At 36.6% G+C, this 14,094-nt stretch overlaps 3 protein-coding genes and 1 pseudogene across 3 annotated transcripts; all 4 read left to right on the forward strand.

The window, feature by feature from the left end:
- Positions 1 to 163: 163 nt before the first annotated feature.
- LOC141829818 (ammonium transporter 3 member 1-like) lies at positions 164 to 1,861 on the forward strand (annotated as a pseudogene).
- A 1,439-nt stretch (positions 1,862 to 3,300) lies between these two features.
- LOC141830140 (NAC domain-containing protein 37-like) lies at positions 3,301 to 4,470 on the forward strand. The gene is made up of 3 exons (XM_074717626.1): positions 3,301 to 3,463; positions 3,580 to 3,851; positions 3,931 to 4,470. The coding sequence occupies exons 1-3, from the start codon at positions 3,301 to 3,303 to the stop codon at positions 4,468 to 4,470; spliced, it is 975 nt and encodes a 324-aa protein (XP_074573727.1).
- A 1,291-nt stretch (positions 4,471 to 5,761) lies between these two features.
- On the forward strand, positions 5,762 to 9,977 carry LOC141829024 (bifunctional aspartate aminotransferase and glutamate/aspartate-prephenate aminotransferase-like). Its single transcript, XM_074716433.1, has 10 exons — positions 5,762 to 6,015; positions 6,096 to 6,330; positions 6,421 to 6,514; positions 6,595 to 6,698; positions 7,465 to 7,713; positions 7,809 to 7,922; positions 8,249 to 8,332; positions 9,272 to 9,442; positions 9,533 to 9,646; positions 9,735 to 9,977. Exons 1-10 carry the CDS (start codon positions 5,906 to 5,908, stop codon positions 9,873 to 9,875), a joined length of 1,416 nt encoding a protein of 471 aa, XP_074572534.1. The 5' UTR covers positions 5,762 to 5,905; the 3' UTR covers positions 9,876 to 9,977.
- A 283-nt stretch (positions 9,978 to 10,260) lies between these two features.
- LOC141830097 (cytochrome b-c1 complex subunit 8) lies at positions 10,261 to 12,014 on the forward strand. The gene is made up of 2 exons (XM_074717584.1): positions 10,261 to 10,458; positions 11,742 to 12,014. Exons 1-2 carry the CDS (start codon positions 10,289 to 10,291, stop codon positions 11,788 to 11,790), a joined length of 219 nt encoding a protein of 72 aa, XP_074573685.1. The 5' UTR covers positions 10,261 to 10,288; the 3' UTR covers positions 11,791 to 12,014.
- Positions 12,015 to 14,094: the final 2,080 nt, after the last annotated feature.

The following is a 14,094-nucleotide window of genomic DNA, read 5'->3' on the forward strand; positions in this document are numbered from 1 at the left end:
CGGTCCCCTTCGCTCGATCTCCACAGTCCACGCGGCTCTCCACCCTCCTCGTAACGATAGGCGGAAGTCTCATCGTCTCCCTCGCGACCTTATCTTCGCGCGATTCTACCTCGATTCCTTCTAACCCTACCTGAATCACCGTCTTCCTATTTGAATCCCCGTGATGTCTCATCAATGTTCATCATCGGCGCTCTCCCTCCCTCGAGCTCTTGCTCCAGTGAGCGACCGGAGCAGGGAGCATGACAGAGCCAACTTCTTCTTCCGCACCAGTAGGACCCTCTGAGTGTCGAAGACAACCCTCCACTTCTTAGTTGGTAAGTTTCCACTAAATTGTAGCCTTTCTTGTTGACTTCTGACTTCGATAGCGAGCTTTCATTCATGTTCGATCAGATTTGTGTTTGGGTCGCCTCTTCTTGTTGAATCTTGACATTTGAATGGTACTGTTACTGGTGTTTCCGTTTAGGGCAGTAAACAGAGAAAATCTCCCAGGTTCAATCCGATATGTGACCTTTAATGTGGGTATTGTATTGTTCTTGTTTTGTGAGGTGTAAATCCTTTGGGTACGGTGTTATTCCACATTAATCATTCTTGTCGATCTCGTACGGTGTAAATCCTTTGGGCAGTGTGTCTTCGCTGCCATCACCCTCATCCTCCTCGGCGGCTCGCTCCTCGATCGGCCGCATGAAATCGTCGCCTGGATGATCTTCGTCCCCCTCTGGCTCGCCTTCTCGTACACCGTCAGCGCTTTCTCCTCCCTATGAGGCGGAGTGGCCAGCTTTCTCTTCCAGTGGGGCGTCATCGACTACTCCGGAGGCTATGTCCTCCACCTCTCCCCCGGCATATCCGGCTTCACCTGCGAGGTCGACCAACAGAATAGCGAGATATATATTTCCCCTCAACAACGTGCTGTTGATACTCGCCGGAGCCGGACTTCTGTGGATGGGGTGGGCGGGGTTCAACGGCGCGGTGACCATTTCTCTGCCAAATCGGCTCGTCGGTCGCGTCTGCGCGCAGCCACCGGCCTCCTCGTATGGACCTGCCTCGACGTCAACTTCTTCGAGAAGCTGTCGGTGATAACTTCAGCCTGCTACATGCTGTTCTCAAAAGTCAAAATCTTTAGATTCCTTTTGGACCTAAGCAACCTGTGCTACAGTAAAATTTTTAGAAAAAAAACAAATTCGTTTATTTAACCGAAAAAGAAATGTAAACAACTCGTTAGAATGTCCTTGTTCGTTATGATTTATATATAAAAAGCTCACTGGTGGCTCTACTATTCAAATGAAATGGAAAAATAAAAATGCATATGGTAATCTGGATCCTGTTCTGAAAGACTATCGCGTAGGGTGTACACTAAGATACGGCCACGGTAATGAAAAAGACCTACTTTTGAGTTCTGATTCACTAGATAGAGCATATGAGCCATTACTCTTATCCAATTCCATTAAGTTCTCTTTTTTTTAATCAAAACAAAAGATAAAATAAAAATTAGGAGTGATCAATTAATTCTGCAATTTTGGATCTGCTGTTGATTAATGGATGAAAAGGTTGGTGTTCATCGTCATGATCAGCGTTGGTGCAAGGGTGGGCGCCGATCGCGTGATGGGGATCTTATCCGGCAGCCTCCCGTGGTTCACCACCTGCAGCAAATCGGCGACATCCTCGGGTCTTGCGTCGGCGTGGGGTGCAGCTCCTCAAGCAGATCGCGGCCGGTCTCTTCGTCGTCGGCTAAAACCTCGCCGTCACCAGCCTCATATGCCTCGTCGACGACCTCCTCGTCCCCCTCCGCATGCCGGAGGAGCAGCTCCTCATCGGCGACGACGCAGTGCACAGCGAGGAGGCGACGGCAACACGACCGGGATGATGATTAAATTAGGTAGCTCTGTATCAATCAATCAATCAATCAATCAAACAAACAAACAAACAAGCAGTGAAAGATTAAGTGGTCAGTGTCTTTAATTATTTGTTCTCACAATTAAATTAAAAATTAGTTCGTGAAAAATGGATTTTGCGTTTGAAAAACACAAGTATTCTACGATATACGTAGCGAAAAACAGTAGCGGACGTTGTTATAGTGATCATGAATACTATAACCATAGCCTGCTCATGCTCATCCGGGCAGCTAATTAATTACGTGCGACAAGCACTCCAAACCAAACAGCCCATTTACTTGTATTCCACTTAACTTTGTACTTGATCGACACATAGAAAGAGAAAGAAAGAAACTAATATTGTAAAGTATAAACAGGATACGGGCAGCAAGTCAGTGTCTTGCAAGATGGATACAAGCGTGCTCTACAAACTTTGGATCAACTCTTTTTTGAGGCATGCGCTGCCGCATCAACAATACCGTAAATACTGGTTTATAAATCATATAGGAGTTGATTGAATATATATATTTCAGGCCAAACTTTTGTGCCGAATACGAAAGCTTTTTCTCGAGTGATCATATACTGCAAACAAGACTTACAGATAGGATATATATAGGAAGGAAGTAGTGCTATACATAACACTAAATTAACAATGCAATATTTCACGTTGTTAATTTAATTTTCGATAAACATTGCATTGCACGAATAGACAAAGAAATTGTGGTCCTCTTCGTCCATTTTGATGCATGGCTTAGCTTCATGATCACCGTGTGATATGACTTCCATTAATTGAGAAATATGAATAATGTGTGTTGTAGAAATTAAATGTGGAAAATGTGTTATATATTCCATGATTTACCAGCACTGCACGCGCACTCGATGGCTCCTAACCTCCCTCCCCTTTAAGGCTTTAATTCTTTATATATATCTCCTTCCATCGCTTTCTGAAGAGAAAGAGATGCTGTGCACTATATATATGTCTATACAAACCCTAGACCTCCTCTCCCTCTTCCTCCATTGCCTCATCTCTCTCTCTTTCTCGATCTCTGCAATTCGCTACTGGTGAGCGTACGTCCCTTCTCTCAACATTTTCAATCTGTAAGTTACTTAAGCTCTGCATATGATTATGTACTTATTACTGAATATTCACAAGAGTGTGTTCTACGTTAGCATTAAGCATGCAACCATGATCTTATATGAGTTGTAGTGCACTCAAAGAAACATCTCTCTCTCTCTATATATATATATATATATATATATATCTATATATACAGAAGTGCTCTCATGTTTTAATTTCTAGTTAGCTTTTTCTTACTAATTTTTATCATAAGGCTTCAACTGCAAAATAAACTTGAAATTGTAATAATTCAGGAGTACTTCGATCGATCAGAAGGTAGATTAACAAACAGTGCGGTAGATATTAATCTTTGAGATGGAAGGAGAGAGCAGCGTCGTTCCACCGGGTTTCAGGTTTCATCCAACAGAAGAAGAGCTGGTGGGCTACTACCTTGCGAGAAAGGTAGCTTCTCAAGCAATTGATTTAGATATCATTCAAGAGGTCGATCTTTATCGAATAGAACCCTGGGATCTTCAAGGTCAGCGTACTTAATTTAATTACTACTCTTGATGATCAAGTACTTTACTAAACTATATATATCTTTTTAGATGAATCTGTAATTAACTGAGTTTTCTTATTTTAACAAATGTATAGATAAGTGCAAGCATGGACACGAGGAGCAAAAAGAATGGTACTTCTTTAGCTTCAAGGATAGGAAGTATCCAAGTGGGACAAGGACGAATAGAGCTACTTCAGCTGGATTTTGGAAGGCGACTGGCCGAGACAAGCCGGTGTTATCGAAGTTTAGGGTGATCGGGATGCGCAAAACGCTTGTCTTCTACAAGGGAAGAGCACCAAATGGGAAGAAAACCGATTGGATCATCCATGAATATCGTCTTCAATCCAATGAAAATGACCCAACTCAGGTAGGTCGATCATAATGATCATATTAACACACGTATGAAACACATACTGAAGTATTTTGATGTGTAAAACTTGACACAGGAAGAAGGATGGGTTGTTTGTAGAGCATTCAAGAAACCAAGCCCCAATCAAAGGCCTAATTTCGACAGTTTCGGGCACTATCCGAAATCTGTTCTTGATCACGCTCAATTAGGATATGAAACTCTTGGATTCGTTGTGTCTTCTTCTCAAGGAGTAGCATTTTGTGGGAAAGGTTTCCATCACAAGGATGAATTGCCTGAATCTAAGAGAGATAATCAAGATGATGAAGTCCTTCATCACATTCGAGAACTGTCCAACGAACTGTTTGATTCTAATAAAGAATCTCAAGATGATCAGGTTCTGCACATTCCCTGGCTCATACCAAGGTTATCATCAGATGAATTGCTTGATTCTAACAAAGATAACCATGATTGTGTTCTTCGCGTTCCGCCATTATCTGATGAAGTAAGTTCGTCTCCAAGCTTATGGTCTAGAGAAGAATTTGAAGGCAATATTGCGGGCAGTACTGAGTTTGATGCCAAGGATAATAGTAATGGTCAATTTGTTGATTGGAAACTACTTGACAAGTTACTTTCCTAGCAATACAATTTGTGAAATATGAAGGCACCAAAAGTTCAATCTTTGATGGATTTTTTGAGGGATTATAATGTTTGAAACTTTCATATTGGTAATTCTATTGATTAATGCAGTGGTGAAAAAGATTGCAATTTTACTACATACTTATCCATCATTATTCATGGATTACCTTCCTACAATTTTTGTTTTGTTCTAGCAAAATCAAATAATGACGTATATATTTGTAAGATTGAAAACTCATATATACTTGTATCATGGCTTTGTAAGTTGATCATTTATGTCAACAAAAAATATTCTTTTAATAAAAAAAATAATGTTATACGTATTTGGAGTTAGTATAAAAATCTTTCACTAAAGTAGCTTCTAGCTAATGTTTTTTTAAATTAAAATAAGTCTTTTGGACATATAGAGGCATTAAATTCTCTATTTGGAGTTGTTTGTAGTTAAGTTTTTTATTTGAATAAACTCTTTTCGGCAGAAAATTCAAATATTTTAGATTGCACCTAAAAAAATGGGCAAAGATAAATATATCGACTACAAATTATTCTATAACTTGAAAAATAAACTAAAAAAAAAAAGAAAAATCTCAAAACGTTTTAATATAGATACCTATATTTTTTTTATAATTGTCAAGGTTATTTAACGTAAGTGAGGTAAGTTGAATGCTAAGTTATTTAAATTTATTTATTAAACAATTGTTGATTTAGTTGGAATAGAGTTTTCTTTTTTATTGCGCTCAAAGATATTATTATAAATAAAATTATTATTTTTTTGCTTTTAATAAACTACAGTTAATTAAAATTATGAAATATATGAAGTATTATATATATTTGTATGTATTCACTAAATAAAATTAAATCATAATTAAGATTTAGATAAATTAATAAAAAAATTGTTAATTGTAGTTTTATTTATAAAGGTTAATGAGCCAAATTTATTAATGTTAAAGTTTATTTTTAAATATATTTTATATAATTAAATGAACATTAAAAACTCTTAAAAAGTTCATTACGGAACTTATTTATGAACATCCTATTTATTTAACATCTAATATTTAAAGCAAGACGACATTTTTATTAAAAATAATTATAGATATACTTTTGACAAAAGATAATCAGAAAAATATTTTTTTAGTAAATTTACAGTTTTTTAAATAATATGACAATTCTGGTAAATTTACAGATTCATCTCATTTATCGTACACCTTATTTGACTGTTACGGTGCCCGATATATCGGTTTTTATTTTTACGAAGCCGCCTAGCGATAAAACGGAACGGGGATTCGTCTGGGGTTTGGTGGGCGAAGAACTGGAGTTGGTAGGTGCGTTCGGTGGAGGAAGACGAGCAAAGAATCCTTTTTTCTATTAATACGCACCAACCAATTGTCTTGCTGTGACTCCTCAAGTGCAGCGTTGTGTAATCTTGGAGCAAGCCATCGATGGAGTCTTCTCTCTTTGTCCGCCGTCCTTCATTTTCCTCCCCATCTTTCATTCCACTGCGGTCTCACCAGAACTTGGATTCGACGCCAAAGATCTTGCCTTTCTCCAAGTAAGTTATTGTTTTTATCAAAAAGGGGATTTTTTTTTTAGAGAATTCGAGTTGGATTTGATGGCGGAACCACTCGGCAGGGCTTGTAGCAGGAAAAGGCTCCTTCTTTCGACTCAACTGAGGGCGATGTTGGAGTCATCTGTTGACCTAACGACGCCTGTCGATGCCTCAGTCAATCCCAGGGTGAGCTCGCTCAAGCCTTCAAAGACCATGGCCATCACCGATCATGCTACAGCCCTCGTTCAGGCTGGTGTGCCCGTCATCAGGTTGGCTGCTGGAGAGCCTGATTTTGATACCCCTGCTGCTATTGCAGAGGTGAATCTCTCCGTCCCATTAGTACTCTGATAAAGTTATGATATTTCGTGTGATTTCATATGTTGAACTCTTTCTGTTTGAATTGTGAAGGCGGGGATCAATGCGATTCGAGAAGGGCATACGAGGTATACTCCAAATGCTGGGACATTAGAACTTAGGAAGGCGATTTGTCATAAGCTTGAAGGTCAGTGAGTTGGAATTCAAATGGATGCGTTTGTTCTGTTTGAATGCTAAATTCTCTATGCTTTCTGTTTACAACGGCAGAGGAGAATGGTTTGTCTTATTCACCTGATCAAATCTTGGTTAGCAATGGGGCCAAACAGTCTATTATGCAAGCGGTGCTTGCAGTTTGTTCACCAGGCGATGAGGTACAACTTATCAATTTTGTCTATTACAGTTTCCTTTTGTCATTTATTGACTATATTTGGTATATATATTTATAGGTTTTCCTTTGATTCCACACTCGTTCCTTTACTTGAATTATACAGAATAATATACTTGATTCAAATTGTACTTGTTATATGATTGTATGTGCTAGCTATTGTTTGACCTCAAATAATGATCATTGGTTTACATTCATAAAAATATCATTGTACTTGCCTATTGAAACTACATACAATCAGCAAAAAGAATGCAATGAAAAAGGAAATTGGACAATTATGGTCTGTGTTTCATTTGAACTATGTGAATTAACCACTTCCATGTTTAAAAAAAAATCTGAACTTGGCACTTTAGCCTTGTAGGTTCCATTTATAGAACATTCATCTACTATAGTATTGATGGCTAGAAACAGATTGGATGTTGCCAATCTTCATAGTTGAAGCAATATGGCTGGTTGTTTTAGAGCATTAACTGAATTTCGCTAGACAAAGAGCACTTGGTATCTCCAATGAAATTAAACAAATTTTCTCAGTCAGTTTGATTTCCAGAACTGTGTTATGCCCTCAATCTGGAGATGATTTGAACTTGCTGTGTCTAACATCAAGAGATGGCATTAGGATTTGGTTTTGTTTGGCGTACTTGTGCTTACTTGTCCCCTTTAAATGGGTTCAGGTGCCCATTTATCCAACACCGATTGGAAATTGCTGCTATGCCTAGTATCTCACGTGGAAGTGCACTGATTTCCTTTTGTAGGTTTTGATCCCAGCACCATATTGGGTGAGCTATCCTGAGATGGCTAGGTTGGCTGACGCAGATCCAGTAATTCTTCCAACAAACATATCAGATAACTTTCTTCTAAATCCTGACTTGCTTGCTTCAAAGATCAATGAGAACTCAAGGCTGCTTATACTTTGTTCACCATCCAATCCTACTGGTTCTGTTTACCCACGGAAACTGCTCGAGGAGATAGCTGATATAGTCAGGAAACATCCAAGGCTTCTGGTTAGCTTGCTGGACACAAAGTTTACTTGTCAGCACATGGTACATGCTTCTAAATCGAAGATATTGATGACATTTGATACTTATGTGTCTTTCAGGTGTTATCAGATGAGATGTACGAACACATAATATATCCACCGGCCAAACATACAAGCTTTGCTTCATTACCTGGAATGTGGGAAAGAACTCTAACTGTAAATGGTTTTTCTAAGGTAATTAGTTTGTTTCATTCACCCTTATATTTTTTTTGAAGATTTTAGCAACTCAAAGTGCTATGCTGGCAAATATATGTTAAAGTTGGAACCAATCTTGAGTAAAGTTTTTGTCGTTGTGTCTATTAGTTACACTGATCTGATCTTAACTATAAAGAAAATTAGAGGTTTATAAATTTCAGTCATTCGCCAGGCTTTTACATTTCTGTTACAGCTGAATTTACCTGAACATTTTGCATTCATTGTATTCTGTGCATCATTTTAAAGACATTAATACTTGCAAGCAATGGAAAAGTAACTCTGATTTGATGGCTGCTAAATTTTAGGCGTTTGCAATGACTGGTTGGCGACTTGGGTACCTTGCCTGCCCTAAACACTTTTTAGCAGCTTGTGGAAAGATTCAAAGCCAGGTAATTCTTCATTTTCTTGATAGGATTAAGACTTCCAGATAGAATACTTTTTTGATAGTTAGCATTAGATTGTCTGTTGTTGTTGTTGTTACAAACTTACACGATCATTTTTTTTCTTCCATATGTAGGTAATAGAGAATAAAAAAACTTGTTTTCCTAGCTTATGCAATATGTGATATAGTATTATGCTTTCCTGCATAGCTGTAAATTGTCAGCATATATGCAGTTACCACCAACCTAGAAGGAGATATGCCTACTATTTCGATCACACACTGTAATGTGTTATGAAAGATACTACCCTCTTGTTTATCCTCTTAATTATGAAATAGATATCACATACTGTGATTTGTTGGACTAAGACTCTTGATTATCCTCTTGATTAGTGACTTCTCAATGGTACATCATTGCAATAAATTGTCTCGCCTTTTAAAGAGAGCAGATGCTAAACATCCATTGAATGTAATTATTGTTGTCTATTCTTTTTATGATAAAAAATTTTGAAATTATATTTAAATAACAATAAGAGATGAATTATTAATTCTATGTTAAATTAAAACACTAACATTAAGATGAACAAGCATTGGACTAGATTTCATCTTTATCATCTTTGATGAAACATAGACAAAAGCTCCCAAAGAAGTCTAGCATGGAGATTATGCTTCACTTCAATAATAGGCCATCCTCTATAAATTCAAGTCACTGATAAGTTGGCTTATACATAACTAGTTGTTTAATCGTTTAGCACTCTTGCATGATATTCACATCTGAAAGGTCAATTTGGTTCGATATTGGTGCTTTCTTGGAAGCTATTCTTTGCTCTAGAATTTTAGTTTCGTGCGTGCCATGCTGGACCCTTTCAGTAGAAAATGGAGGACTAAAATTTCAGGCATATGTGACCCTTTTTATTTCCTTTTTTTTCTGATCATGTACCTGTTGCAGTCTACCTCCGGCGCTAGCAGCATATCCCAGAAAGCTGGCCTTGCAGCTCTAGGTTTGGGATACGCCGGCGGTGAGGCCGTTTCTGTGATGGTGAGAGCATTCCAGGAAAGACGCGATTTCTTAGTTAAAAGCTTTGGGGAATTGGACGGTGTTAAAATATCAGAACCCCAGGTTTTTGTTCTTCCTTTGTTTTTAAAATTGGTTTCTCACATTTTTATTGATCTACATTGTCTGAATATCACAAACATTCTCCTACAACAGGGTGCTTTCTACCTGTTCATCGATTTCAGCTCCTATTATGGATCTGAGGTTGAAGGTTTCGGAAGTATCAAAGACTCTGAATCCCTTTGCCGGTTTCTTTTGGACAAGGGCCAGGTAAGTTGTGTACTAGTCATTTGTTAGCGGTTATCGCCATTGTATTCATTGCCAATATCGTCATCATCGTCATCTTCACTACCGGCAGGTTGCACTTGTTCCGGGAGACGCATTCGGAGACGATAAATGCGTTCGGATTTCTTATGCTGCATCCCTGTCAACCTTGCAAGAAGCAGTGAAGAAAATAAAAGAAGCCATGGTTCTACTTAAACCACCTGTTGCTGTCTAAACTTGTTGCTTGTAGAGACAAAGTTGTTGGTTTATTGGCAAGAATGAAAACATTGTGATTCTCTCAAGGGAAATAAATTCGCAAGTATTTAAATATCAACAATGTGATTGCTCTTTCATTTACTTCATAAATTAATTGGATTATTTTAGTTATCAATTATAATTTTAGATCTTGTATTACCAAATATTTAGTTATCTTCTTTGAGTGATTAAATATGCTGTATATTAATATTTCAGCATTTACGAAAATTATTTAATTCGATAAGTCGGGAAATATAACGAATATGAAATGGTCCACAAGCCCACGTTTCGGAGGCCCGGCCCAAGAAAATTTCTATATATAAAGGAATCGATCGGCGTTGGCAGCTGATCATCTGGCTGCGCGGCGAGAGATTCGGATCGCAGAGAGGAACGATGGGGAAGACGCCGGTGCGGATGAAGGCGGTGATCTATGGCTTGTCGCCGTTCCAGCAGAAGGTGATGCCCGGACTTTGGAAGGATCTCCCGGGCAAGATCCACCACAAGGTCTCCGAGAACTGGCTCAGCGCCACCCTGCTCCTCGGCCCTCTCGTCGGAACATACAGGCACGTCTTTGTCCCTTTGCTCGGTCGGTTTGGTTCAAGAAAGAGGCAAATTCCTTGTTTTCGTTAGAAATTTTTAATTTGTTTGGATTCCTACAATCGTCTTAGGGTTTAGTGCTTGCTTAGAACCAATTGCTGTCGGAAGAAGTTCCAATTACTTAGGTTTTCAATTCTTATATTTGGATATAAAGTGAGAAAGTGATGATTGAAATTTCATTCCTTATGTTTGGAATCATAGATTATGGTTATACTTGTAAAAAGTTCTTTATTGTCGTGAATTCCTGAGAATTCTCATATCCGATTCTGACTGATTTTGATTGTATTTTCAAGTCCCCGATTTTGAGATGATAAAATTCTAATTCCCATTTCTTGTTCGTCAAACATGGGAATCTTGCGATACTAGAGAAAAGTTCTAGTTTCCCAAAACTTGTTTCCAACAAAGCAGGTGGCTTTCTTTACTGTATTTATATGGCAGACCGGATGCTTTATCATGTTGCTGCAGCACCTGATCTGCCATCAATATTTTATGTTATGGCGATTATCAGATTTAGTGAAAATCCCCAAAGTTTGATTCATTTTGAACATGTTCATCTATTGATTCATTTTCCTTTGGAAAAAGAGGAAATCAGGTATTTTACTTTCACAATTATACCCCTTTTGTGGGGTTTTATTATTGTGTACAGGAGTGACATACCAATGAGATGAAGAAAATGTTAGTCTTCTAGTTTTCCTACCTTATTCCAGCCCTCTTGTGTATATTGTTTTCTTTGTATGTGGCAAGAAATGATGGGGAGGGAGGAGGAAGATGGAGATGAAAGACCATGTAGGACAGGGCGATTAGGATGTGTTATATCATGTATATCTCATAGTCTATGTACCAACTGATTTAGTTTATTACAAAACCTAATTTGTAATATCCAAATTCTTATGTGGATATCTTCCTTTGGAAAAAGAGAAAATCAGGTATTTTACTTTCACAATTATACCCCTTTTGTGGGGTTTTATTATTGTGTACAGGAGTGACATACCAATAAGATGAAGAAAATGTTAGTCTTCTAGTTTTCCTACCTTACCCCAGCCCTCTTGTGTATATTGTTTTCTTTGTATGTGGCAAGAAATGATGGAGAGGGAGGAGGAAGATGGAGATGAAAGACCATGTAGGACAGGGCGATTAGGATGTGTTGTATCATGTATCTCATAGTCTATGTACCAACTGATTTAGTTTATTACAAACCCTAATTTGTAGTATCCAAATTCTTATGTGGATATCTTCTCTTTTGATGCAGTTATGTTCAGTACTACAAGGAGAAGGAGAAGCTTGAACATAGGTACTGAGGAGGAGGGAGGACGAGGACGACGAGTTTAAAGAATTCTTGAGCATTTTGGTGTTGTTTCGCGATGCTCGATCATTGAAAATGTTAAAGAGTTCTATTATTTCGCAGTTTGGGGTATAGAGATGTGGTCAAGACCATTAATTTGTTTCTTTCTGAAAATTAGTTATGCTAATCATTCTGTAATGGTCAAACTGAACCGATTGCTGTAATAAAAATCTTGCAACATTTGTCTAGTGATTGATGATCTCCAGGGCATTGTTCAATTTATTCTGGTCTGGTAAATCTGATGGAGTTCTAATGCAGAATGCCTGTTGTCTGAGAAAGGATTATAACTCTTATTTAGAAATTGCTCTTATTACTGAATCTTTTCATGCAACCTCTGAAATTAGCACCACTGCATCAGTATCTCATTTCCTTACCAGTTTATTAATCCATCTTAACATTTTTAAAATGAATCTCTACACAAATATCAAAAATATATTTTTTTAATAATTTAATACCATCTAGTATAATCTTTAGTAGCATTCTATAATAAAATTTAATAATATATATAATAATTTAATAGTACTTATAATTAATATAATTTGGATGAGTAAATACACCCTATAATTTATCCACTTTTTCACTCAGCAATTCATTACTAAATGTCTATGAGATTTTATGTATTTAAAAATTAATTAATAGGTAATTAATTTAAAGTTAAGTTAAATTTATAAATATTTAACCAAATAATTTAGAGTGAAATGTAATTTTATAATAATTTTATGAGGATTGTTTAGAATGTTTTTATCATATTGTAAAGTGAAGTAGTTGAGAATTAATTAATTGATAGAATTCTAAATATTATTATTTTTTGTTTAAAAAGTATATCTAAATTAATCAGTGAGAATTATTAAATAATTGAATTACGTATATAGAAGTTTTAATTAAATCTGTAATTAAAATGTAACTTACTCAATTAAGAATTTAATTCTCTAGTCAAATAATTAAATCTTTGACTGGATTAAATTCTATAGGTATAAATAAAGGCATCATCTAGAAATTTTATTGCAAGACGATAAAATCTAGCCATTCTTTTATTCTCTCCCTTCTCTTTAACGGTCAGGATTAGATCAGTTCTCCATTGGACGGCTGTCGTCTTCTTCTTCTTCTTCTCAACTAACTCGTCTCTTCCATAACAACAAACTCAGCAGACGACGTCATCAAAATAACACTCTTTTCTTCTCTCCATAAACTTAAGGCAAGAAATATTCCCACATATATATATATATATATATATATTTAATGCCCATATATATCCTTCTTTTTATTTGGTAATTAATATATTATAGTACAAGGATGCTTCCATATATATATATATATATATATGCACTCACACCATCTTTGCTTTCTGTCAAATGCAAACAACATAATTTTGCAGTTTGAGAAATGGAGACGAAGGCCGATCTGAAGAAGAAGGTGGTGTTCTTCGTCCTGGCGTTGACTTGGAGGATAGCTTCTGCAGGAGGAGGAGGAGGAGATGATGGCGTAAACTACGACGGGAGGGCTTTGATCATCAATGGAACTCGCAGGTTGCTCTTCTCTGGTTCCATCCATTACCCTCGAAGCACTCCTCAGGTGAACAACTAAACATGAATTTCTAGCTGAAGACTTCCTGCATATTAGTGTTTTTTTTTGTCAGATTAAGATAAAGATATTGCCAACATCTTTTAGTTTGTTTAATGGATATCAACTGGTTAATAGTCGTTTGAATTGGTCTTAAAAAGGCTGTTTAATTATTGGAGATTAATGTTTGTTTACTGTAATATATATACTTGTTCATCGAGATATATATTAGATTAGATTAAGTTAGCGTGCATGCTTCGTTGTATATGAAAGAGATATATATTACTTTTATATATATAAAAGTAATCTGCCTTCGTTTACGTCTCTCTTTCAGTGATTAGAATAATTCAACTTACCAGACGATTACGTTGAAAATTGATTTATGTTTTGATAAAAAATTATCGATTGGTAAGTGTTTTTTTTATTTGAAAAGGAAAATTTTGAATAGTCCAAAAGTTTGATATGAATATATTACTGACTGTATATATATGATCTTAATTGAAAGTCGAAGTGATCAAACTAAGAAAATAGAAAAATATTAGTTTAAAAGTTACTGCAAAACTAAGGGAAAAATCACTGTTAATTTAGTATTTTACTGAAAAATAATTCAACACATGAGTGAAGTCAAACCTTGTTTTTTTTGTTTGTACGATTCTCTTTCTAAATTATTGCATCAATATATGGTTTTCTTTCTCTTTTT

The sequence above is a fragment of the Curcuma longa genome, chromosome 5 (assembly GCF_044706935.1).
Source record: "Curcuma longa cultivar G26 ecotype Majalengka, Jawa Barat chromosome 5, ITB_CL_G26_1.1, whole genome shotgun sequence".
Classification (NCBI taxonomy): Eukaryota; Viridiplantae; Streptophyta; class Magnoliopsida; order Zingiberales; family Zingiberaceae; genus Curcuma; species Curcuma longa.